At 43.4% G+C, this 24161-nt stretch overlaps 1 protein-coding gene across 1 annotated transcript in view; it reads right to left on the minus strand.

The window, feature by feature from the left end:
• SMAD6 (SMAD family member 6) overlaps positions 1-24161 on the minus strand; it is a 71102-nt gene that overhangs the window by 32306 nt on the left and 14635 nt on the right. The window contains exon 3 of the mRNA XM_070953468.1: positions 17391-17468. Within this exon, the coding sequence (XP_070809569.1) occupies positions 17391-17468 (78 nt within the window). The remainder of the gene's footprint in view (positions 1-17390; positions 17469-24161) is intronic.

Raw genomic sequence — 24161 nt, forward strand, 5'->3', positions numbered from 1 at the left:
CTGCCTGTCAATACACCCAGAGCATCTCCAAGCCCCGGCTGAAATCTCTCAACAACACACCCACCTAAAACCACACACTATGCATCTTCTGACACTCCATTCTGAATAATCAAAATTCAGCCAAAAACCACAAATAGCAAACTGCTTCCAAGTTACTTCAACTGATTTATCTGCAGTTGCATTTCTTCACAAAGCCAATCTGGAGACCGTTCCTTGTGCCTAATCAATGTACAATTGCTGAACTCTGCTGAAACCATGCCTTGCGTCAATATTTTCCCCATGGAGCCAGCCAAGATGCCTGTTTACCTATGCAAATTAAGCTCCCCCAATCAGCAAAAGATCCCCGTACCCACAACACTCTGCTCTGGGAATTCCTTCCCTGAGCAAGTCTCTGTTTATTCTACTAGAGTGGCCGGATGCACAAAATGAAGGGTTCTTTTCAGAAGCAAATTCAGCCGTCTTCCCAATGAGGCAGGACTAAAACTCCCATCAGCCACATCCAGGCAAGAGACCATGGAGCAAAAGACTATGGTAATGAGGGTAAGGAAGCTGCCATATACAATTATAATGCCAGTCCCTATCAGCAACTCTCTAGGCCGGGGTCTCCAACCATGGCAGCTTTAAGACTTGTGCACTTCAACTCCCAGAATTTCCTCAGCTAGCATGGCATTCTGGGAGTTGAAGTTTACAAGTCATGAGGTTGGAGTTCCCAGCAGTCTAGGCAACTTTCTATCAGGCAACTTTCGTGCAGCTTTCAAGGGGAAAAGCTAATTTTCGCAACCAGCTGGTTTCAATTGTGCCTTTTTCGCAGCATGCCAAAGAAGTACTGGGGGATGGAAAGCAGGAACCAGCGGAGGGTTGTGGGAAAGACTGGTGCCCAGTGAAGATTAGAGTGGAAAATAATATTGTGGGTAGCTCAGACAAATGAGACATTTGCTGCATCCCTCTGCAAAACAACAGACACACAAACCCTACTGTGGCAACTGTAGTGAGTATACTGTCACTTAAAAGATGCTGTGGCCTCAGTTCACTGGAAAAAACAGGATAGCCCATATTCTACAGCCATCTTGGTTAGTGTTGATGTTGGTCAACTCTTACTCTGGACAAAATAACTTTGTCCCAATCCATTAAAAGTGACAAACTGTGTAAAATAAGTTCTCCAGGGCAGTTTCAAGCTGGGCCCTGGGAAGAGGAACAGCCTATCAACCAGCTACAGCAGGAATCTCCAATATAGGCAACTTTACAATTTGTGGACTTTAACAACCAGAATTCCTCAGCCAACATGGCTGGCTGAGGAACTCTGGGAGTTGAAGTCCACAACAAGCCATAAAGTTGCCAAGGTTGGAGACCCCTGAGCTACAGGACCCATCAGAAGCAAGCCTACAAGTGTCCGAAACCACCCTTGCAGCCCCAACTTGCGCCTCTGAAATCTGGCAGCAGAAAGACCGTTTTTAGCATTCCTAGTTAAGCTAAAAAGTGTGCTTTTCAAAGGTTAAAAAGCGTTATCCCATCCCACCAGAGTGACGGCACAACCCATGTCTTCTAGCGACCGAAACAGAATAATTACAGTGGTACCTCGGTACTCGTCGTTAATTGGTTCCGAGAGGCTCAACAAGTACTAAAAGTACTAAAAACGACAAGTACCAAATAAACCATGTGACTAAGGTGTCACTCTTTTGTTTCAGTAGTGAGTCACAAGGCAGCAGACACCAAGAAGTTCTAGCTTGTGCGTCGGGTACAGGGGTGGGTTTTAAATTATTTACTACCGGTTGTGGGCCGTGGCTTGTTTTGTGGGTGTGGCTTGGAGGTCATGTGACTAGGTGGGCGTGGCTAGCTGGTCAGTCATTTCTGGAAGGTCCTCGCACTTACGACCAGTCCTCGCACTTACGACCCGACTCATTTGTTTGCTTTTACCACTGATCAGCTGTAGGACGGCCCTTTGAAGCCCCGCGGCAAGAGTTTAAACAGGTTTTTTCCCTCTAGTCATCAGCTGGGACTCAGGAGGCAGCAATAGATTGGGGGTGGGACCAAATAAAAGGTAAGAATAAAGTGGGGGTGGGTGTGGGGGGAGGGCGGGGGGGAGAACCAGTTTGGTGACGTCATATCGTCACCATTACCGGCTCGGACTGAACCGGGAGGAACCCACAGCTGGTCGGTACCAAACAAACGATGAATACCAGGACAAAATTTCACATCAAAATGTGTCGAGTACCAAATTCGACGAGTTTCAAAGCAATCAAGTACCAAGTATGACTGTAGATTAAAAGATTTAAGCCCTACCACCACCACAAAGGGTAGCCCATCCCAGTTTCAGCAAAGAACACCAGCTAGAGAATTATTTTCTTATATATCACTTTGCATATAGGGATAGATCAGTGTCTACTTCTAACAACTATGTGCAGTACATTTTTTTTCAGGATTTCACTCGTCACGATTCATCTAAGGAAAAAGCTAATGCCTTAAAGTCTGCTTCCATTCCTCCTTGTCCTGCATAGCAAAAAAGAGTCAACAAGGAAGTGGGGAGGGGGGGGGGAATACACTGTTTTTACAGGAAAAGGAGGGGAAAAAATGCAAGCTTCACCCAGCAGCATTTCCCAACTGTAAAACAAGGTTCACTTTATTTATTATTTTGCAAACATAATTTACTTCCAAAAGGAAGAAACGGAAGGATACTGCCTGCCAGGGTTGGTCAGTCTGCCGGCAGTGGGCCAGTCCCATAAATATTTGGCAATGGGTAGAATATAGAGCTCTTCTCTGCCCTCTTTAACTAAAAAAAAGGACTAGTTATTGGAGCCCCCTCCTCCTTCCTGAAGGATTCATAAAACAGTCTTCATAATTCAGGACGTATTTCCTGAGCATTCCCAATCAACCGACCTAGAACTAAGCAATCTGGAACTAAGGAGAAATTTACTAACTGTGAGAGCAATGAAGCAATGAAGCAACCTGCCTCCAGAAGTTGTGGCTGCTCCATCACGGAGGCTGTTAAGAAGAGACTGGACAGCCATTTGTCTGAAATGGTATAGGGTCTCCTACTCAAGCAGGGGGTTCGACTAGAAGACCTCCAAGGTCCTTTCCAGCTGTATAAATCTATGCTCTATGAGAAAATGAATCCCCCGAAAACAGCTTTCTTCACTGATTGTAGCAGAAAACAAGCTAGCATCTTTCCCGCACCAGCACAGTCAACTTACTGAAAAACCAGCTTTCAACCTATGTGGGCCTCAAGCATTAGTAAACAAGCATCCATACACTGGGACATGACAGCAGTCTTCCAATATTTGGAGGGACTTAAGCTATTTTCCAAAGCCCCTGAAGGCCAGACAAGGAATAATGGATGGAAACTGATCAAGGAGAGATTCAACCTGGAAATAAGGAGAAATGTTCTGGGAGTGAGAACAATCAACCCATGGAACAGAAGTTGCCTTTGGAAGTTGTGGGAGCTTCATCACTGGAGGCTTTCAAGAAGAGACAGGACTGCCATCTGTCAGAAATGGTGTAGGGTCTCCTGCTTGAGCGGGGGGCTGGACTAGATGACCTACAAGGTCCCTTCCAACTATTATTCCATTCCATTCCACTCCACTCTACTCTACTTCTTCTAGTTATCACCCATCTACCCCTCTTTTCTGCTCGAAAAGCTGATTTTCACCCCATGGCAACTATACTCGATTCCAGCTCCTGCAAGAGCTAAAGGAGAAATTCAGTAAAGCAGCTCAGGTTCATATTAAGGTAATCCTCGACTTACAACGATTCATTTAGTGACCATTGCAATGGCATTGAGAAAAGTGACTTATGATCATTTTTCACACTTCCGACCGTTGCAGCATCCCCGCGTCACGTGATCAAAATTCGGATGCTTGGCAACTGGTTCATCTTTATGACCGTTGCAGCGTCCCAGGGTCTTGGGATCCCCCTTTGCAACCTCTGACAAGCAAAGTCAATGGGGGAAGCCAGATTCACTTAACAACCATGTCACTAACTAAACTGCAGTGATTCACTTAACAAGAAAAGTGTCAGGGTTCCAAGAAACACCCCCAATGAAAGAAGACTCCGAGGCTTGAAGTTCCTCAAAGTTCCATTTTATTAGAGATGTTGTATTGGCACATCTGGGAAAACCCAAATCTGAAAGCTTTCAGTTTTCCCCACCCAAAGGAAAGTCCAAGTCCCTGTCCCAGCACCCACATGCCCATCACATGGTACAATCAATGCACCCTCCCAACTGGAGATGCCTCCCAGTCACACCCCTCCAGGTGCAGGGCAAGATGTCCTTGACTCCCAGAGAAAAGAATGTTATTATGACTACATATCACCCCTGCTCCATACAATCTCCACTCCCAGTTTCCCACAGCAGTGAATGTGGCAGGCCTGAAGGCCCAATGCAAAAGATGGCTTCCAGCCCTGACAAAAGGTTGTAAAATCGGGCAAAACTCACTTAATGAATGTTTCACGTACCAACAGAAATTTGGGGCCCAATTGTGGTCATAAGTCAAGGACCACCTGCATTTGGAGCACATCTACTCCCACATGTTTACATTTCAGGTGGATAACGCACAGACGTGTAACAGAGAGCCTGAATTTATAATGGAACGTGACGGTCCCTTCCTCCTTCTGGGAGACTCACAAAATTCATCCCTCTGTAAAAGAGTGATCAGGTGATCAGGGAGAAAAGTGGTCAAATGAAGCAAAAGGATTGCAATTGGCAATCTCTCAATTTGGCAACTTGTGGACCAACTTTCCCAGGCTTCAATCATTCCCCTGGCTGTTTTTGTTCCTGCTCGTCCAACAAACTTAGTAGTTGCAAAATTGAATGTATGTCCTTGTTCATTGCCATGTGAGGCTACCAATGAGTTCAGGTCTCCTCCTCTGACTGCTCGCTTGTGTTCTTGCAATCTGGTGGTCAGCTTGCTCCCTCCGCCCCCATCTGTCCTACATAGATGGGCTCCAGCAAGAGTCCAAAAGCTGGAAGACAAAACCGACCCAGATTGGTTCCTGCAATATTATCCTGGGACATAAATATTCGCCTTCACTTGTGAGAAGCAAAGTCATGTTGTCTGAGGAATCCCAGCTCAAGGCAAGCAGAGATTAATTACTACCTTAGAGGAGAATACATACAACATGGATACTTGAGAATCTGTTCCACCTTAAATTCTCAGTCTTAGGCAGCAATCCTGGAGTGAAACTCTCCCCTGGGCTCACTCTGAATATAAACCTTGCTGGTTTCTTTGATCTCCATTCATCCCTTTCCCAGGCAAGTAGCAAAGCCAGTCAAAAGTATACAAACATACACACACACACAACACACTACACACACACACACGGCAGAGTTCCATCCTGGGCATCTCTCTGTTTTCCACAGGCCAAAAAAAAAAAAAGCTTGAAAACCAGTGAGAATCTTAAATTGCTGCCATTTAAACATACCATCTTCCCCCACCTCTTCAGCCTGGATCATTAAGTTAGTAAAGGAATGTTAAGGTTAGTGTTATTCTCTCCCCATAAATTAAGAACACCCCCATTCCCCTATTGCACAGGCCAAACTATCTCATTATTTTATTTATTTTTTTTGGAATATCTCACAAAGAAGAGTGAATAACATTCCGCAAGGATTTCAAGAGCACACTTTTCTGATCTCTCATTGGTTATTGAATTATTTCATTTCTCCAAGGAATCCAAGAGGCTTATTTGAGACCAGGGTGGATAAAAATCAATGATTTTTTTTTAAAAAATCAAAAAAATCGGATTTTTTTAATTTAAATCGGATTTTTTTTTATTTTTATCGAATTTATTTTAATAAAAAACTTTTGGGGTAAAAATCTATCGTAAGATAGTTTTCTATTTAAGATACATAAATAATTTAGTTTCTTCAGCATGAAATGGAGCTTAGTTATGTAGCATGAGGCTGTATATTCTGCAACACTGGGACTATCGGTGAGTCAACAGTGGGTCAAAGGAGTAGCAGAGATGACAGCTGCTCTTTAAAAATTATGATTTAAATCGAGTTGATTTAAATCAAGCCTTTTTACTAGTGATTTAAATCATGATTTAAATTGTGATTTAAATCAACTCGATTTAAATCAAATCCACCCTGTTTGAGACCATCCTCCACAATGGGTTGGGCTAGATCAGAGGTCTTCAAACTTGGCAGCTTTAAGACTTGTGGACTTCAACTCCCAGAATTCTCCAGCCAGCTATGCTATGCTGGAGTTATGCTGGCTGGAGAATTCTGGGAGTTGAAGTCCACAAGTCTTAAAGCTGCCAAGTTTGAAGACCTCTGGACTAGATGATCTACGAGTCCCTTCCAACTGTTAACCTCTTAATTCTAGTCCTAAAATGACCAACAGGTTGGGCCAAAAGAGCAAGAGGGTGGCCAGAGGTCCTCCAGGGTGATAGGCCACCTAAAGATCCTGGTTATGCAGGGAGGAAACAGGGAGGCCATTACAAGAGAGATTCTGGAGTCCGTGGAAAGGGGGGTGGGTGGGGGAAGCGTGAGAAAGGAAGTAACTCCACCTTAATTACTCTAGGTAGAAGTCAATTTGGAGAATTGCTTTCAAAATGCTTTGTCAGATTACCCTCCTCGCCATAAAATCTTCCCAGAAAAACCAAACTTCAGAAGAAGCCGGGAAAGGGGCAGAGTTTAGCAAGTTCACACTGGAAGGCTCAACTATGGGAAGCAAAGAATTTGGATATTCCTCTGATAACTCCAATGTGGGGCCTTCAGGCCTCAAGTCCCACAGTTAACAGTCACACTCACACACACACACACTCCATTGGAAATGTTAGAGGTTGAGGGTTGAGGGCCAACTCCTTTAGAAGGCCCAAGGTGGGCTAATATTTATTGTTTATTTATTTATTGGTTCGATTTATGTGCCGCCCTTCTCTGGAGACTCAGGGTGGCTTACAATGCGTTAAGCAATAGCCTTCATAATTTTGTATATACCTGCTTAGTAGGGCTTTTGCCCCCCCCAAGCGGTGTTCTTTTTTATACGAAGTCATCTTATTGCCCCCACAATCCGGGCCCACATTTTACCTACTTCGAAAGGATGGAAGGTTGAGTCAACCTTGAGCCTGGTGAGATTTGAACTCGCAGTAATTGCAGGCAGCTGGCAGCTAAGTGCTACTTTAACAGCACATTAGTCCTCTGTACCACCAAGGCTCCTATATTATCCAGAAGGGGTTCAACACCCTGCCACCCATTTTTAAGCTGTGTCCTTAAGGTTGCATGATCCAAGACCTGGAAGAGTTTAGTCCAAAGCATCTTTTGTTATGTACTCCTTAGATGTAACGGTTTTAAAAATTATAGGTAGACCTCAATTTACGACCAGAATTAAGCCAAAAATTTCCGCTGCTAAGCAAGAGAGTTAAGTGAATCCCCCCCCCGCATTTTACAACCTTTCTTGCCAGAGTTGTCAAGCGAATCACTGCAGTTAATAACAAGGTTGTTAAGTGAATCTGACTTCCCCATTGACTTGGCTTGTGACAAGAGATGATCGCATGATCCCGGGACACTGCAACCATCATAAAGACATGTCAATTGCAAGCGTTTGAATTTTGATCATGTGACCATGGGGATGCGGCTATGGCCATACCGTAGTTATAAATAGCGATAGCAGTTAGACTTATATACTGTTTCACAGTGCTGTTCTGTTTCCTTAGAAAGCATGAAGCAAAGTCTTAATCCCGGTAAAACCTCTTTTATTAACACGACTGTGAATTCCGTTCATTCACAGTCAACAAGTCTTTAGCAAACAGTCTTTCAGAGGAATGTGTATCAACCCCTACCTTATCTCACTTGGAACGCTGCCAGAGCACCAATTTCCAAATGCAGAGCAAGGCCAAACTTGGCACTGAGTCTATTAGAGTCAGGAACAGAACTTTCCAATCTTGAAACGAGATGAACTAATTGCTTCTTACAAAGCCCACATCCTGTTCGCTCTTCTTTTATGTCCTATGGGAGGAGCCAATCATCTACAAGGTGTGGCCTTACTCCCAAGTCTACCCTGCTTTCTTAATTGTTCTTGTCTTCTGGCAGCTCTGCACATATACACACTGGGAATGGGCTCCAGCTGTTCCTCTACCTTGCTGCTAACTCCCTCTCTGCCTCCGATGCAGAGCCCTCATCCCAGCTTTCCCCAGCCCCCAGGACTGGCCCAAGTTCCTCCCCAACCTCCTCTGACTCTGCTGGCTGCTCTGCTGGCCAACAGTGGCCGGTGGGCCACAACAAGTGCTTTATAGATCTCTTTGAGTGGTTTACAGAGTCAGCATCTTGCCCCCAACAATTTGGGTCCTCATTTTACCGACCTTGGAAGGATGGAAGGCTGAGTCAACTTTGAGCCGGTCAGAATCGAACTACTGGAGTGAGCAGTGAGTTAGCCCTGCAGTACTGCATTCTAACCACTGCACCACCACGATAGGTAGGTAGATAGGTAGATAGATAGAGCAAAAGCAATAGAAATAGCAATAGCATTTAGACTTATGTACTGCTTCACAGTGCTTGGCAGCCCTCTCTAAGAGGTTTACAGAGTCAGCCTCTTGCCCCCAACAATCTGGGTCCTCATTTTACCCACCTCATAAGGACGGAAGGCTGAGTCAACCTTGAGCCAAACTTGAGAATCAAACTGCAGGCAGTCGGCAGAATTTAGCCTGCAATACTGCATTCTAACCACTGTGTCACCATGGCTCCTGCATCATCACGCCTTCACACAACAAATCTGAAGAGTGGTCACAAGACACTATTTTTAATGCTGTTGTAACTTTGAATGGTCACTAAACGAATGGTTACAAGTCAAGGATTACCTGTATCATTGCCTTATCCCAGACAACCAAGGAAAAAGTTTTGTAAAAACTTGAAGTAAGTGCAGTGTGCATGTAGAAGATCCAGCAAGTGTGAAGGCTACGAAAACCAGGGTTGAGGGGGGAGTGAAAATGTTCAAAGGTTTATTCAGAGCCTTTGATGTTCTTTCCTACTTACCCCCCCAAAACCGGCTGGGTCTCGCCACCACAGTCTCACAGCAAAGGCCAAAGAGAGGGATGCTGGCATCCAGGGCATTAATTTGAGTAATATATTTCCGCCTTAAAAAAGCTCCTTTTCGCCTTCCAAATATTTTGGCTGCTTCGGTTTGCAAAAAAGCCTGAAAGGGGAACGGGTGGAGAGTGCCGAGCAGAGTTGGAACAGCTCAAAGGCCTGGCCAGGAATCTACCCTCAAGTCCCTCAGCTGTTCCAAGGCTTTGAGAGCTTAACCAGAAGCCGTAGGTGCCATTTCCCAGGGCTGGATCCTCACAAACAGCCTCTGTTCAGGTCAGAAGGTTTGGGGAAATCAGCAAGCGTCGCTTTTTCGGAGTCTCTCTTGTCTGCTTGACTTGGAAAGTTTAAACTTTCTCAACTTTCTCCTCTTCCACTTTTTTTTTTTTTAAAGGATCCTTCCAACTTCCGATTCCCTGTTTCTTTTTTTTTTTTAGACTGGGATGTCCACCTTTGTCAATTTTAAGACCTGTGAACTTCGATTCCCAGAATTGTTCAGTCGGCATGGCCGGCTGGGGAATTCTGGGAGTTGAAGTTGGAACAGGACAGGACAGGACAGGACAGGACAGGACAGGACAGGACAGAATAGAATAATTAGTAGAGTACACTACAGTACAATACAGTAGAATAATGTAGAGTGGAATAGGAATAGGAATAGGAATAGGAATAGGAGTAGAGTAGAGTAGAGTAGAGTAGAGTAGAGTAGAGTAGAGTAGAATAGAATAGAATAGAATAGAATAGAATAGAATAGAATAGAATAGAATAGAATATGGAAATAGAGAATAGGAATAGGAATAGGAAGAATAGAATAGAATAGAATAGAATAGAATAGAATAGAATAGAATAGAATAGAATAGAATAGAATAGAATAGAATAGAATAGAATAGTACAGTACAGTACAGTAGAATAATTAATGTAGAATAGGAATAGGAGTAGAGTAGAGTAGAGTAGAGTAGAGTAGAGTAGAGTAGAGTAGAGTAGAGTAGAATAGAATAGAATAGAATAGAATAGAATAGAATAGAATAGAATAGAATAGAATAGAATATGGAAATAGAGAATAGGAATAGGAATAGGAAGAATAGAATAGAATAGAATAGTACAGTACAGTACAGTACAGTAGAATAATTAATGTAGAATAGGAATAGGAGTAGAGTAGAGTAGAGTAGAGTAGAGTAGAGTAGAGTAGAGTAGAGTAGAGTAGAGTAGAGTAGAGTAGAGTAGAGTAGAGTAGAGTAGAGTAGAGTAGTATAGAATAGAATCTGGGAGCTTGGAGGTCTTCTAGTCCAGCCCCGTTCAAGCAGGACAACCTATTCTATTTCAGACAAGTGGCTGTCTAAGTCTCTTCTTAAAAAGCGCCCACAATTTCTGAAGGCAAAGTTGCCAAAGTTGGACACCCCGGATGTAGACTGAATGGTTGCAGACGCAATGGTTGTGTGAAAAACGATCATCAGTCCCTTTTTTCAGAGCCGTTGTAACTTTGATCCGTTGTAAGTCAAGGACTACCTTTACTCCATTCTGCATTTCCCAATTTGGCACCCCAGAAACACATTCGAAGACACAATCACCACACCAACGGTCTTTCCGTCTGAAAATGCACCTTGCCTGGCGAAGGATTCTGTCCAACTACACCTCAGGTAGCTTACTGATTTTCTTTCTTGCTTTCAAGATGAAAGTGAGTAAACTTAATGTAAAGGTCGTGGAAGTTCACAAATTATAGGTCCCGTCAAGAACATTGCAAAAAGCTTCAATTTAAAAAGTTAGCTAGTTTATGGCACCAACAATCCTGCCCATCAAACTATATTGTTTTCATGAGAAATATAAATATATATATATATTTTCCTGAGAACAGAGGTCTTCAAACTTGGCAGCTTTAAGACTTGTGGACTTCAACTCCCAGAATTCTCCAGCCAGCATAGTTATGCTGGCTGGAGAATTCTGGGAGTTGAAGTCCACAAGTCTTAAAGCTGCCAAGTTTGAAGACCTCTGCCTTAGAAGGTCAGAAGACACCAGAGAGGAAAAATAGAAGGAGCTTTTCTTTACGTACTCCCTTTCATTTGAAAATGTAAGAGCCCCAATTTGATCTCCATTTTATCTTTGTACAGGTACTCCTTGATTTATGACCATAAAGGACACTGCCCATTATGACAAGTTGGTCATAAAGCAGGTCATCGTGGGACCAACCCAACTTTATGACCTTGTTTTGATGCAGTCGTAAAGTCACTGCTGCAATCATTAAGTGATCTTCATTGCTTGCTAGGGGATGCTTTTGCCAAAAACCCCGGAGGTAAATGGTAGTTTTCAGCAAAAACATTGTAAATCATGGTCATAAATTCAGGCCAGTTACCAAGTGCCCAAAATCTTGTCTTGTGAGTAGGTGCATTGAAACTTTGGAACCAGGTTGTAAGTATTTTGGGGACAATCTGTCGTAACTTTAAACGGTCTCTAAATGATCGGTTATAAGTCAAGGACTACCGATAACAGCAAGATATGCTGAATTGAAAAACCAGGATTGGCCGTAAGCAGAGAATGAGATTCTTGATCTGCTGGACTCAGTCCAACACTTGCCAACACCTCCAGTTAGAATTGGACAATTTTTTTTTTTTTAAATTTGATTTATATGCCGCCCTTCTCCGGAGACTCAGGGCGGCTTACAATGCGTTAAGCAATAGCCTTCATACTTTTGTATATTTTATACAAAGTCAGCTTATTGCCCCCACAATCTGGGTCCTCATTTCACCTACCTTAGAAAGGATGGAAGGCTGAGTCAACCTTGAGCCTGGTGAGATTTGAACTTACTTTAATTGCAGACAGCTGGTGTTAAATTACAGTGCCTTTGTCTGCAGAGCTATCCAGGCTCTTCATAGAGCCTTCAGACAATCTTCATAGATTGTCAGTCAAATAGAAATCCGACTTTTGCACTGACCATGTACACTTGGTGCAAACTAAGCAATCCATAAACATTCTGTGAAGGACAAAGTGAGGTTCACAAAAGGGATTCTTCAACTTTCTCTCAAATTTGCGTTCTTTAGCTCTTCTCTTCAGTGGGGCATTATTTGGGGGTGGGCGGGAGGAAAGGAGGTTTCCAGGGTCCAAGATGCATCAGGTTCAACCAAAAAGATGGGCCACACATGAAAGACAACAGGGGTAAGTAGGTGAAATTTCTTCTGCTGTCTCCTCACCATATTGTAGGTGGTGATAGGACAAGGGTAGGAGACCACAAAGCCACCAGCAGGGTCTTCTGCCCTGCGTCTCCTTGACTTGCATTTTTAATGGATTGCTGGTAATTAAATTAAATGTTTAACGCGGTTCTCCCACCTGAGAATGTCAGTTTCTTCTCACTTCTCATTTTCATCCTATGAAAACCTGTACTTTCTTTTAATGACTCCATAAACCCTTGCAGGGTGGAGTCTGATTGACTGAATGGAGCTAGCAGAGTGTTCTAATGGCCGGATGCCTTTCCTGTCACCAATGCAGAGTTTTTTTTTCAGCAGATCTATTCTCATTGTGCCCAGAGAGAGAAATATCAGCCTCTACCTAGGATCGAACTCACAGCCTCCTGATTGTGAGACAAGAGCTCCACCCCTAGGCCACCGCACCACTTATGAAAACCTGTACATATTAGTGTTAATATATTGAAAATGTGAGGTGACAAGAAATTGACATTCTTAGGCAGGACAACTGCATTAAACACACACACACACACACACACACACACACACACACACACACCTGTACACATACAGGTCTTCCTCGACTTGCAACCGTTTGTTTAGTGACCATTCAAAGATACAACGGCACCGAAAAAAAGTGACTTGTGACCATTTTTCACACTTACAACCATTGCGGCATCCCCCTGGTCATGTGATCAAAATTCAGACGCTTGGCAACTGACTCATATTTATGATGGTTGCAGTGTCCCCGGGGGCATGGGATCCCCTTTTGCGACCTTCTGACAAGCAAAATCAAGGGGAAGCCAGATTCACTCAATGACCATGTTCCTAACTTAAGTGCCTCTTCAAATACCCAGGAAGACCAATTGTGACCGAACGTTAGAACACTCGACCTCAAACTCAATTTCATTGAGGGCCTCATCAGGGGCTTTGGTTGACCTTGGGCGGGAGGTGCTGGCCGAGTGGGTGGGCGTGGCCATCTTGAGGCCACTCTGGGTGTGGCCAACTGGGTGGGCGTGGCTAGCTTGAGGCCACTCCCCAAACTGCTGGCATGTTTCCTCTTTGCATTTGGTAGACCGGGCCAAAGCAACAAGGACAGGCTCCTTACATTTTCCAGGACGGTCCCATGGGCCGGATCTGACCACATCGCTGGCCAGATCCAGCCTGCAAGCCTTGTGTTTGACACCCCTGCTCCACCTGAAAGCACCAGTAATGAACTGTGCAGTTGTGAAAAGGGAAAGGATTAAGGTTGGAGCAAGCAACCTTAACCTTGGCTTAGGACCTGGTTATTTACGGGACCGCCTGCTACCACCAATAGCCTCCCACCAGCCGGTACGCTCTCACAGAGAGGGACTCCTCCGGGTGCCGTCGGCCAAACAACGTCAACTGGCGGCCCCCAGGAGGAGAGCCTTCTCTGTGAGGGCACCTACTATCTGGAACGAGCTCCCCCCAGAGATACGGAGGATCCCGGATCTGCGCACCTTCCGTCGCGCGCTCAAAACTTTCCTATTTCATCAAGCCGGCCTGACCTAAGTCTTTCCCCTTTTTAAATGGAAATTTTAAATTTGGTTTTAAATTATTGGGGTTTTAAATTTGTTCAGCCAAATTATTTAATTCGTTTTAGTCTATTTTAAATTTTGTATGTTTTATTCTATGGCTGTTCACCGCCCTGAGTCCTTCGGGAGTAGGGCGGTATACAAATTCAATAAAATAAAATAAAATAAAATAAATAAATAAATAAATAAAGCAGGGTCTTTTGCTGGAGGTGTTCCAATAGTATCTCAATCTTGGCAACTTTTAAGATGCATGGACTTCCAATTCACAGAATTCTCCAGCCAGCAATTGGGGTGGGTGGGCAAAGTGCCATATATTGCAGCCAGATTGCCCTCCCATCCAGAAGGGAAAGCAAAACCCCATCCCTCAACATCTCCATGGAGGACCCCAGCTCTTCATCACTCATCCGATGGACTCTGCTAGGAATCAACCTCAGAAGCCTAAAGGCCAGCCATATCTAAGGAACCGGGAGAGGGGGAGTTATGGTTCCACCAATTCAACGCCAGCATCTGGCCGTTCCTGCTTGCCAATTCAGGCAACTTCAGCCAAAGCACATCTGGTGCCTCCCAGATCAGGGAAGGCCTATCTCGGCAACCGTTGGCAGATCCCAACTGTTGCTTTAGTCTGGCCACCGAAGGGTTAAACCGCAGCAAGCCTCTTATCCTATAGATGTAGCTCTGCCCACTGGGGAAAGATAAATAACCCACATTCGACTCTTATGAAAAGCTGAGCCGCTTGAAATTCCACAGTAGGAGATGGGAATATCCAATTACATTGCCATTTTGGTTACCAAGTGATCGTTATTTTGTTCTAGCGGAAAAGTTTTAAGCCGACTTTTTTGCGTGTGTGTGTGTCCTTCTGACGGTTATGCAAAGGTAAGATGCCACATGGACCCATCACCTTTCTCCCTGGAAGTAAAGAACATCTGGACCGCTCATCCACAGCTCATTTAAAGAGAGAGAAAATCGGGCTCACACACCAAATGCTTCGGAGCTCACCGCCCAAATGTTGATAGTAAAAGCACCTTATATCCCACCCACTCCCCTCCCTCTAGGTCAGTGGTCAGAAACTGTATTTACTTGAGCTTCAGAGCCGAGTCAGAAGCCAAGACAGGCCGTGTTCTACCACGCAAGCACATGTCCCTTCCTGAGGCCCAAAAAATATCTCGCATTCCTACACGTTGGAATCAAATTTCTGGAAGCTTTCTCAACCTTTCCTCTCCGAGTTGGCACACAATCCATCTTGAGAGAAGAAAGGACAAGCATCGCTCGGGCCTGGCTCTTTCCTGCGCATGAGGCTGTGGGAATGGCCCAGCTCCATTTTTTGGACCTTCAGTTTCTACCATCTTTAGAGCAAGTAACACATTCGCAGGAGTTCATTTGCTCCAACAGCTTTTAAGGAGCAATTGCACTTAAAGTAGGAAACGTTCCAGGGTGGATAAATTAAAAGTTCACCCACAGAGAAGGATCTGACAATTGCTCAAATATAATTTAATGGAAGACCATGTTCCTGTGCTTGGAAAATACAAAAGGGATACAGCAGTGGTGAAATCCAATTTTTTTTACTAGCGGTTCTGTGGGCGTGGCTTGGTGGGCGTGGCACGGGAAGGATACTGCAAAATCTCCATTCCCACCACTCCTGGGGGAAGGATATTGCAAAATCTTCATTCCCACCCCACTCTGGGGCCGGCCAGAGGTGGCATTTGCCGGTTCTCCGAACTACTCAAAATTTCCGCTACCAGTTCTCCAGAACCTGTCCGAACCTGCTGAAATTTCACCCCTGGGATACAGGCAGTCCTTGACTTATAACAGTTTGGTTAGTGACCATTCAAAGTTACAATGGCACTGAAAAAAGAGGACTTACGACCTTTTTTCAATTACAACTTTGGAAGCCTCCCCATCATCATGTGATCAAAATTCAGACGCTTGCCAACTGATTCATATTTATGACATTTTCAGTGTCCCCGGGTGTGTGCGTGTCATATGATCCTCTTTTGCGACCTTCTGAGAAGCACAAACACAACCGTGTTTACTGACTACACAACTTGAGGTGATTCACTTAACAACCCTGGCAAGAGAGGTTGTAAAACAGGGCAAAGCTCACCTAGCAACTGTCACTTAGCGACAGAAATTTCGGGGCTGAATTGTGGCCCTTAAGTTAAAGACAACCCTGCACATTCTGAAGTTCATTTCCAACATCAGAAGCTGTGAGACCATCTGTGCTTGGGCAAAGTGGTCCAAAGTGCCCTAAAGTAGGGGTCTCCAACCTTGGCAACTTTAAGACTTGTGGACTTCAACTCTTCAGAATTGGAGTTGAAGTCCACAAGTCTTAAAGTTGCCAAGGTTGGAGACCCCTGATCTAGTCCAACTCCCTGTCCAAGGCAGGAGACCATATATACCAGCCTGGACAAATGTCTGTCCAATCTTTTCTTGAAGACCTCCAATGATGGAGCATCCACAACTTCAGGAGGCAAAGCTGGCTGAGGGATTCTGGAGAGTTGAAGTCCACAAGTCTTAAAGTTGCCAAGGTTGGAGACCCCTGCCCTAAAGGACAGCCATCAATCATTCAGCCTGGATGGATCCACCAGGGCCACCTTCTCCTCTGCTCTGGCCACCCCATCAACACCGTTAGCCTCCCCGAGAGCTAAACTTCAGCTGGGGTTGCTCAGCAGTTCCCTTCCCTCCTCCGTGCAGGGTACAAATCACCAAGGACCACATTAGGAGGGAAACAAACTAAGGAGCCGCGTGCATTTTAGTGAAAACTCTAAATCTAAACCAAGCACAAACCTGCAAAGTACTTTTTTTTTTAAAGGGCCTACAATCAGTAACATTAATTTTTCCCTACTACCCTACACTAGCAGTTCCACAAACAATAACAAGAGAAGGGTGAGAATGAGGTTATCAAAGTTCCTGAGCAAACAAAATCCTGCAAAACAGGAAGACCATTAGTGGACTCCTTTGCTAAACAGGGCAGAAATACGTTTTTGAAACAGGAGAGGCCTGCATGTATAGAAGTTATACGCGCACACACGTGCATTTGCATGCGTTTCAAAGCAGTAGTATACTATATTGTTTATCTGTCTATTAAATTATTGTATTTTACTTTGATTTCATTTTAAACTGTCTTTTATTGCAAGTTCATTTTAAATTGTATTTTATTCCAATTCCATTTTACATTGCATTTTATTGGATTTTAGTAATAATTCGTGCTAGGAACTCTGCACTTTGATATGGCTTATACATCAATAAAGTAAACTAACTACTGTATTCAGTAGGAAAATCTACTAGCAATTTAAGTGATATACAGAGTGGTTTTGGGAATTGCTTTTTCCTGCAAAAAGTAAACAAATTATTAATATTTCAGAGAAACTTCTCAAAGCATCAAGGTTCAGGTTATAAAGAGGTGTAGCTTACTTTGTGTTATGAAGAGTTTGTTTTAATTTAGTTTGGACTACGCTGAGAATGAGTTAATTCTCAGCTGTTCTAATAAAGTCTGTTTGTTTTCGCATCGATTACTACCTACTTGGGCCTGGGTCACAACAGAACCATGTCCTGGATGACTGAGAATCTCCACAGAATTTAGTACACAAGTTATTTTCCTTCGAAAAGTCTTGTCAAAACAGACATTGTATCCCGCACATTAAAAGATCTACCTACCAGAAAAGTCTCCGGCGATGACGTTGGGTGAATTTGTAGCCTCCGTTTCAGTGTAGGACAATGTGGAATTTGAAAGGTCTGGGAAGCAGAGGAAAAACAGGCACATGTTATTTGATGGCCAATAATTTTACCATCCCAAGAAGCATCCCCACAAAGGCTGTTCTGATTCAATCCCCCAAAGGTGCTTTCACACCCGTGGGAGGGAGCTCTCATGCGACTTATCTACTTTCCATAAAGCAACCACATAGCCGGAAGCAGAATAGAATAGAATAGAATAGAATAGAATAGAATAGAATAGAATAGAATAGAATAACAGAGTTGGAAGGGACCTTGGAGGTCTTCTAGTCCAGCCCTCTGTTCAAACAGGAGAACCTGTACCATTTTAGATAAGTGACTGTATAGTCTCTTCTAAAAAGTGCCCACAATTTCTGGTGGCAACAGGGTGGATAAAAATCAATGATTTTTTTGATTTAAATCGGATTTTTTTTATTTTTATCGAATGTATCTTAATAAAAAACTTTTGGGGTAAAAATCTATCGTAAGATAGTTTTCTATTTAAGATACATAATTAATTCAGTTTATTCAGCATGAAATGGAGCTTAGTTATGTAGCAGGAGGCTGTATGTTCTGCAACACTGGGACTATCGGTGAGTCAACAGTGGGTCAAAGGAGTAGCAGAGATGACAGTTGCTCTTTAAAAATTATGATTTAAATCGAGTTGATTTAAATCAAGCCTTTTTACTAGTGATTTAAATCAACTCGATTTAAATCAAATCCACCCTGGGTGGCAAGCTGTTCCATTGGCTAATTGTCCTCACTGTTAGGAAGTCTCTCCTTAATTCCAGGTTGCTTCTCTCTTTGATTAGCTTCCTGTCCTGCCTTCAGGTGCTTTGGAGAATAATTTGACCCCCTCTTCTTTGTGGCAGCCCCTCAAATACTGGAATACAGCTATCATGTTGCCCTTAATTCTTCTTTTCTTTAGACTAGCCAGACCCAAAACCTGCAGCAGCCGTTCTTCCTAAGGTTTAGCCTCCAGGCCTTTGATCATCTCAGCTGCTCTTCTCTGAACTTAACAGAGGTTTTACCGGCTAAGGAAGGACACGGCTGCTTTAAAAGGGTGTGGACAGGATCTATGCTTTAGCTCACTAACATCTTTTTGGAGTCAAATCCAAAACACTGTAGTATAAACATCTGGTTTATACTGCAAAAGTCTTAGTTTGAATCATAGGCATCATTTCAAATCATGGTTTATAAGAGCAAAAGTGGAAGGAAGGACAACATGCCTTTTTTCAACAAACAATAGTTAAAACAAGCTGTGGTTTAACACAAATGTTTGAACCTAGAGGCAACTGTTGCTTTTTCAGCTCCTGCCTTCTTGCCTGGCTCACTTTTAACTAGCCATCTTCCTCATGGAAATATAGGAAATTGAGCCCTAATCCTAATAACAAAATACTGTTTCTTTTTAAAGGAAGGAGCAAGGAAGTTGGGGGGAAAATGACCCCTAATACTAGCAACCAATCCTCATTTTTTCAGAAGCCTTTTAAGAAAACCTTTTCCAAAGAAAGAATTACTTCTTTCCTAGCAAGAACAAAACAGCAACTCCTGCTAACTCTTAAGACAACCAATAAGAGGGGGAAAATTGTACAGGTAGTAGTCCTCAACTTACGACCATCAGAGAGTCCAAAATTTCCATTGCAAATAAGACAGTTGTTAAGTGAGTTTTGACCCATTTTATGACCTTTCTTGCCGCAGTTGTGAAGTGAATCATTGCAGCAGTTAAGTGAGTGACGTGGTTATGTAAATAAGACTTCCCCATTGACTTTGCTTCTCAGAAGATCCCAAACAGTTGGTCACATGATCCTGGGACATTGCAACCGTCATAAATACAAGCCAGTTGTCGAATGTCTGAATTTTGATCACGTGACCACACGGATGCTGCAGTTGGGTGGAAACCGGTCGTAAGTCATTATTTCAGTGCTGTTGTAACTTTGAACAGTCACTAAACAACTGTTGTAAGTCAAGGATGACTTGTATTTCTAAGGAGTTGCCCTAAAACAGAGGTGGGCAATTGTGGCTCTTTTACAACCTGTGGACTTCAACTCCCAGAATCCCTGAGACAGCCAAGCTGTCAGGAATTCTGGGAGTTGAAGTCCACAGGTTGTAAAAGAGCCACAATTGCCCACCCCTGCCCTAAAAGATAAGTAAGTTCAGTCTGTCTTGTTTGCCGAGATGAGTGACTGCAGTTCACCAAAGTTTTTCTCCTAATCTAATCACGACACACCAACCGAATGAAGAGCAGTGGTTCTCTTTTCCAAATGCACCAACACTGGCAGGATTTGGACCTCCAAAATAACCAAGGTTGAGTGGATTGAACAAGTAGGAACTTGGGAGCGCCATGGCTAAGGTTACACTAAGCCTCCAAACAATTCATTGTTACTCTACTTAATTATCACTATTAAAATTCTTGAAGCTGTTTATTCTTGTTTCCTTCCTTCCTTCCTCCCCTGTAGAGACCAAGAAAACTTTGTTTTAACAAGTTAAAAGTCTTTTGTTAAGTCTCCCTCTCTCTCTCTCTCCTTCACTCTGACATTTTTTATTTAAAAATATGGTCCAAAAGCCAGGTCCAAAATCAATAAATTATCTTGTTGGTTTTCACTTTTCTTTTCAATCCTGCTGGTTGAAAAAGCAAAGTTCCAATACATGAACTCAAGAGTTTCCTGCCTACCAAGTGTATATATTATTATCCAGGGTGGACAAATACTCAACTTAGGATCATAATTGACCCCAAAATTCATGATGCTAAGTGAGTCAATTGTTAAGTGAGTTTTGCCCCATTTTATGACTTTTCTTGCCAGAGTTGTTAAGTGAATCACTGCAGCTGTCAACACTAACTTGTGTTAAGTTAGTAACACAACTGCTAAGTGAATCTGGCTTCCCCATTGACTTTTGCTTGTCAGAAGGTCCCAAAAGGGGAACATATGCCCCCAGGACATTGAAACCGTCGTAAGTACATGTCAGTTGCCAAGCGTCTGAATTTTGATCACGTGATCACGGGGATTCTGCAACGGCTGGTAAACACGCAAAATGGCCTCGAGTCACTTTTCCCAGTGTCATTGTGACTTTGAACGCCCACTAAACAAAATGTTGTAAGTCGAGGACTACCTGTAGTTTTCTTCTTTTGCAAATAAAAAGTTATCCATATAATTCAGTGTTTCTCAACCTTGGCCGCTGGACGATGTGTGGACTTCAACTCCCAGAATTCCCCAGCCAGCAGAGCTGGCTGGGGAATTCTGGGAGTTGAAGTCCACACATCGTCCAGCGGCCAAGGTTGAGAAACACTGACATAATTGTACAAACGAAATGCCAAGCACTCAGGAAGTCACATTTTTCTCATAAACCACTTTGCTAGACCAGTCCTGTGTCCCTGGGAGCTTTGGACGACTGCCAGCCGCCACTACATTGTCCACTAGTCCTTATCTAGACCATTCCTGGACGATGGCCAATACAACAAGGGGCCGAGCAAACTGATTGTAACCCTTTATTTATACCTGTGGAATCCACCACATCTTTAAAAATCCTCCTGACGGGGAGCATTTATGGGTATACAGAGTTTGGTTTGATGGATCCCACATTCTGCAGGGGTCATCTAGATCAGGAGTCCCCAAACCCCCGGATGGTGGCCCATTCCCGGGCCGTGGCTTATTCGGAGCCGCCTGGGGGTTGGGGACCCCAATCTAAACAAAATGGATGTAGTACAGATTGCCACTTGACTAATAGTCTTGCAGTTACAACCAGTGATCGTTCAAAGTTATAACATCAATGATTGAAATGACTTTTGACCAGTTTTCACACTTACGACTGGCGGAGCATCCCCATGGTCATGTGATCGAAATTCAGGCCTGGACAACTGGCATGTATTTATAATTGTTGCCCTGTCCCAAGGTAATTGGATCAAGATTTGTAACTTTCCCAGCCAGCTTCCAAGAAGCAAAGACAATGGGGGGAGGCCAGATTCGCTTAACGACCACAATTCACTTAACAACTGCTATAATTTGCTTAACAACTGTGGCAAAAAAAGATGCAACCCACTTAAACAATTGCCTTGCGTAACCACAGAAATGTTGGACTCAATTGTGATAGTAACTCAAGGATTACCTGTAAACCTCCCTTCTATTTCACACTGAGCAGAAATCTCTTCCTGGCAGATGGGAGCTGGGAGTCCTAATGCAACTTTCACATCTTAAAATTCTTTCTGCAACTTTGGCACAGGAACCCTTTGGCCAATCCAGCCAAAGAATCAGCACAAGCCATGAGTACGTCCTACTTCTCATGGTTTCAACTCTTGCTTACTGGGGAAGGACAAAAAAAACTTCAGAGCATGCAGGTTGTGTCTTCCTTGGGCATCTTTTTTTTTTTTTTATTTATTTATATGCCGCCCTTCTCCAGAGACTCAGGGCAGCTTACAGTGTGTTAAGCAATAGCCTTCATACGTTTGTATATTTATACAAAGTCAGCTTATTGCCCCCACAATCTGGGTCCTCATTTTACCTAGCTTAGAAAGGATGGAAGGCTGAGTCAACCTTGAGCCTGGCGAGATTCGATCTTACTTTAATTGCAAACAGCTGGTGTTAAATTACAGTGCTCTGTCTGTTGAGCTATCTATTTTGCTTGAATCTCCAACTAAATTCCCACCCACCTGCAGATTCTTCAATGCAAAGAACCGATGGCAGAGGCAAGCAGGCTTTCTATTGATGCCAAGGTTTAAATGCTTAAATAAAACAAAGAACCTCATCAGAGTTGCAAGGGACCTTGGAGGTTTTCTAGTCCAACCCCCTGCTCAACCAGGAGACCCCGTACCATTCCAGACAAGTGGCTACCTGGTCTTTTCTTAAAAGCCTCCAATGATGGAGCACCCACAAGTTCTAAAGGCAAGTTGTTCCACTGGTGGATTTTTTTTCACCATCTCCTTACTTCTAGGTTGCTTCTCTCCTTGGCTAATTTCCAACCAGTCTTGCCTTCTGGTGCTTTGGAAAATAGGTTGGTCTCCTCTTCTTTGTGGAAGCCCCTCAAGTATTAGAACACTGCTATCATGCCACCACTCGTCCTTCTTAATGGCTGTCCGGTCTCTTCTTAAAAGCCTCCGGTGATGGAGCACCCACAAGTTCTAAAGGCAAGCTGTGCCACTGGTTGATTGTTCTCGCTGTTAGGAAGTTTCTCCTTAATTCCAGGTTGCTTCTGTCCTTGATGCATTTCTATCCATTTTCTTGTTTTTTTTCTTTGAACAAAATTTTCTTTGCAGTGATTACAAACACAGTAGTCCCAAAGGTGCTTTTTTCAGGAGGCAACTGGACTGTCTTGTTTTTTCTTTGACGATGTTTCGCTTTGTCACTGCGTTATTTTATTTATACTCATCCAAGAAGCTTCTTCAGCTCTGACTGGATGGTGGGGAACGGAAGGATTTATATTCCTTGCAGACAGCTGGTCATTTGCATCCTTTTAGAGGGTCCTTGAAGCACTTGGAGGTTTATCTGTGTCCTCAGGGTCACCTGAGTAGTGCAAATAGTTCCTGCAGTTTGCAGTTTTTTCCTCTGGAAATCCATTTCTACTCCCACACTATTCAAAGGTTGTTCATCCCAAATTGGATAGCTAAAAGTTTACAGAGAATCTCTATAAACATTTCTATCCATTGCTACTTGCCCTGCCTTCTGGTGCTATTGGAGAATAGGTTAATACCCCCCCTCCTCTTTTTTGTGGCAGCCCCTCCAATATTAGTACACTGCCATGGTTTCACCCCTAGTCCTTCTTTTTGATATATATTTTGGAAGGCTAATGTCTCAGTTTTTAAGGAGGTCACATTTTTATGCCTTGTTTCTTTGATCATGTTTTCTTTGATGCTTAAGAAAACGAAACAGAAAAGTCACCGGGGGTAAAATGGAATTCCTCTCACAGGACAGCATTTAAAATAAGGTTGCCACCATTTCAGAATCAGAATAGAGTTGGAAGGGACCTTGGAGGTCTTCTAGTCCAGCCCCCTGGTCAAGCCGGAGATCCTATACCATTCCAGACAAGTGACTGTCCAGTCTTTTCTTCAAAGCCTCAAGTGATGATGCACCCAGTTTCTGGAGGCAAGCTGCTCCACTGGTGAATTGTTCGAAAATTTCTCCTTAATTCCAGGTTGCTTCTTTCCTTGGTTAGTTTCCATCCATTGTTTCTTGTCCTGCCTTGTGCTGCTTTATAGAATAATTTGACTCCCTCCTCTTTGTGGCAGCCCCTCAAATACTAGAAGTCTGCTATCATGTCTCCCCTAATTCTTCTTCTCTTTAGACTAGCCAAACCCAATTCCTGCAACCCTTCTTCATACATTTTAGCGTTCTTAAGTTTTCTCCAAGGCACTTCTTGCATTTTTACCACCACCACCTCTCAACCGATACACTCCCCTCTTACCAAGACTTGGGATTCAGCTTTTCTCCTTTCCTGCATCATAAAGTCTAAGGGGGAAAGTAGAATCGCAAAAGTATAGAAATGTCCACTTGAATGGTCAACAAAAATCAGTTGTAAGAGGGCAACTGAAATTTTGTCTGGCTTCTACGGACAAATGGTCTCCTGTGATGCACATAAAAACCAGACGAAGTTTAATTGCACCATCACTATTGCCATGATGAGAAATAATGAAATGTTCATGACAATATCAATATTCTACAACTTCCATCCTTTCATTGGACACTAAATGCCCATCGTAATTCCAGTGTCCAGCATAGCTGGCTGGAGAAT

The sequence above is a fragment of the Pituophis catenifer genome, unplaced genomic scaffold (assembly GCF_029215685.1).
Source record: "Pituophis catenifer annectens isolate HBS135680 unplaced genomic scaffold, rPitCat1.0.hap2 SCAF_14, whole genome shotgun sequence".
Classification (NCBI taxonomy): domain Eukaryota; kingdom Metazoa; phylum Chordata; class Lepidosauria; order Squamata; family Colubridae; genus Pituophis; species Pituophis catenifer.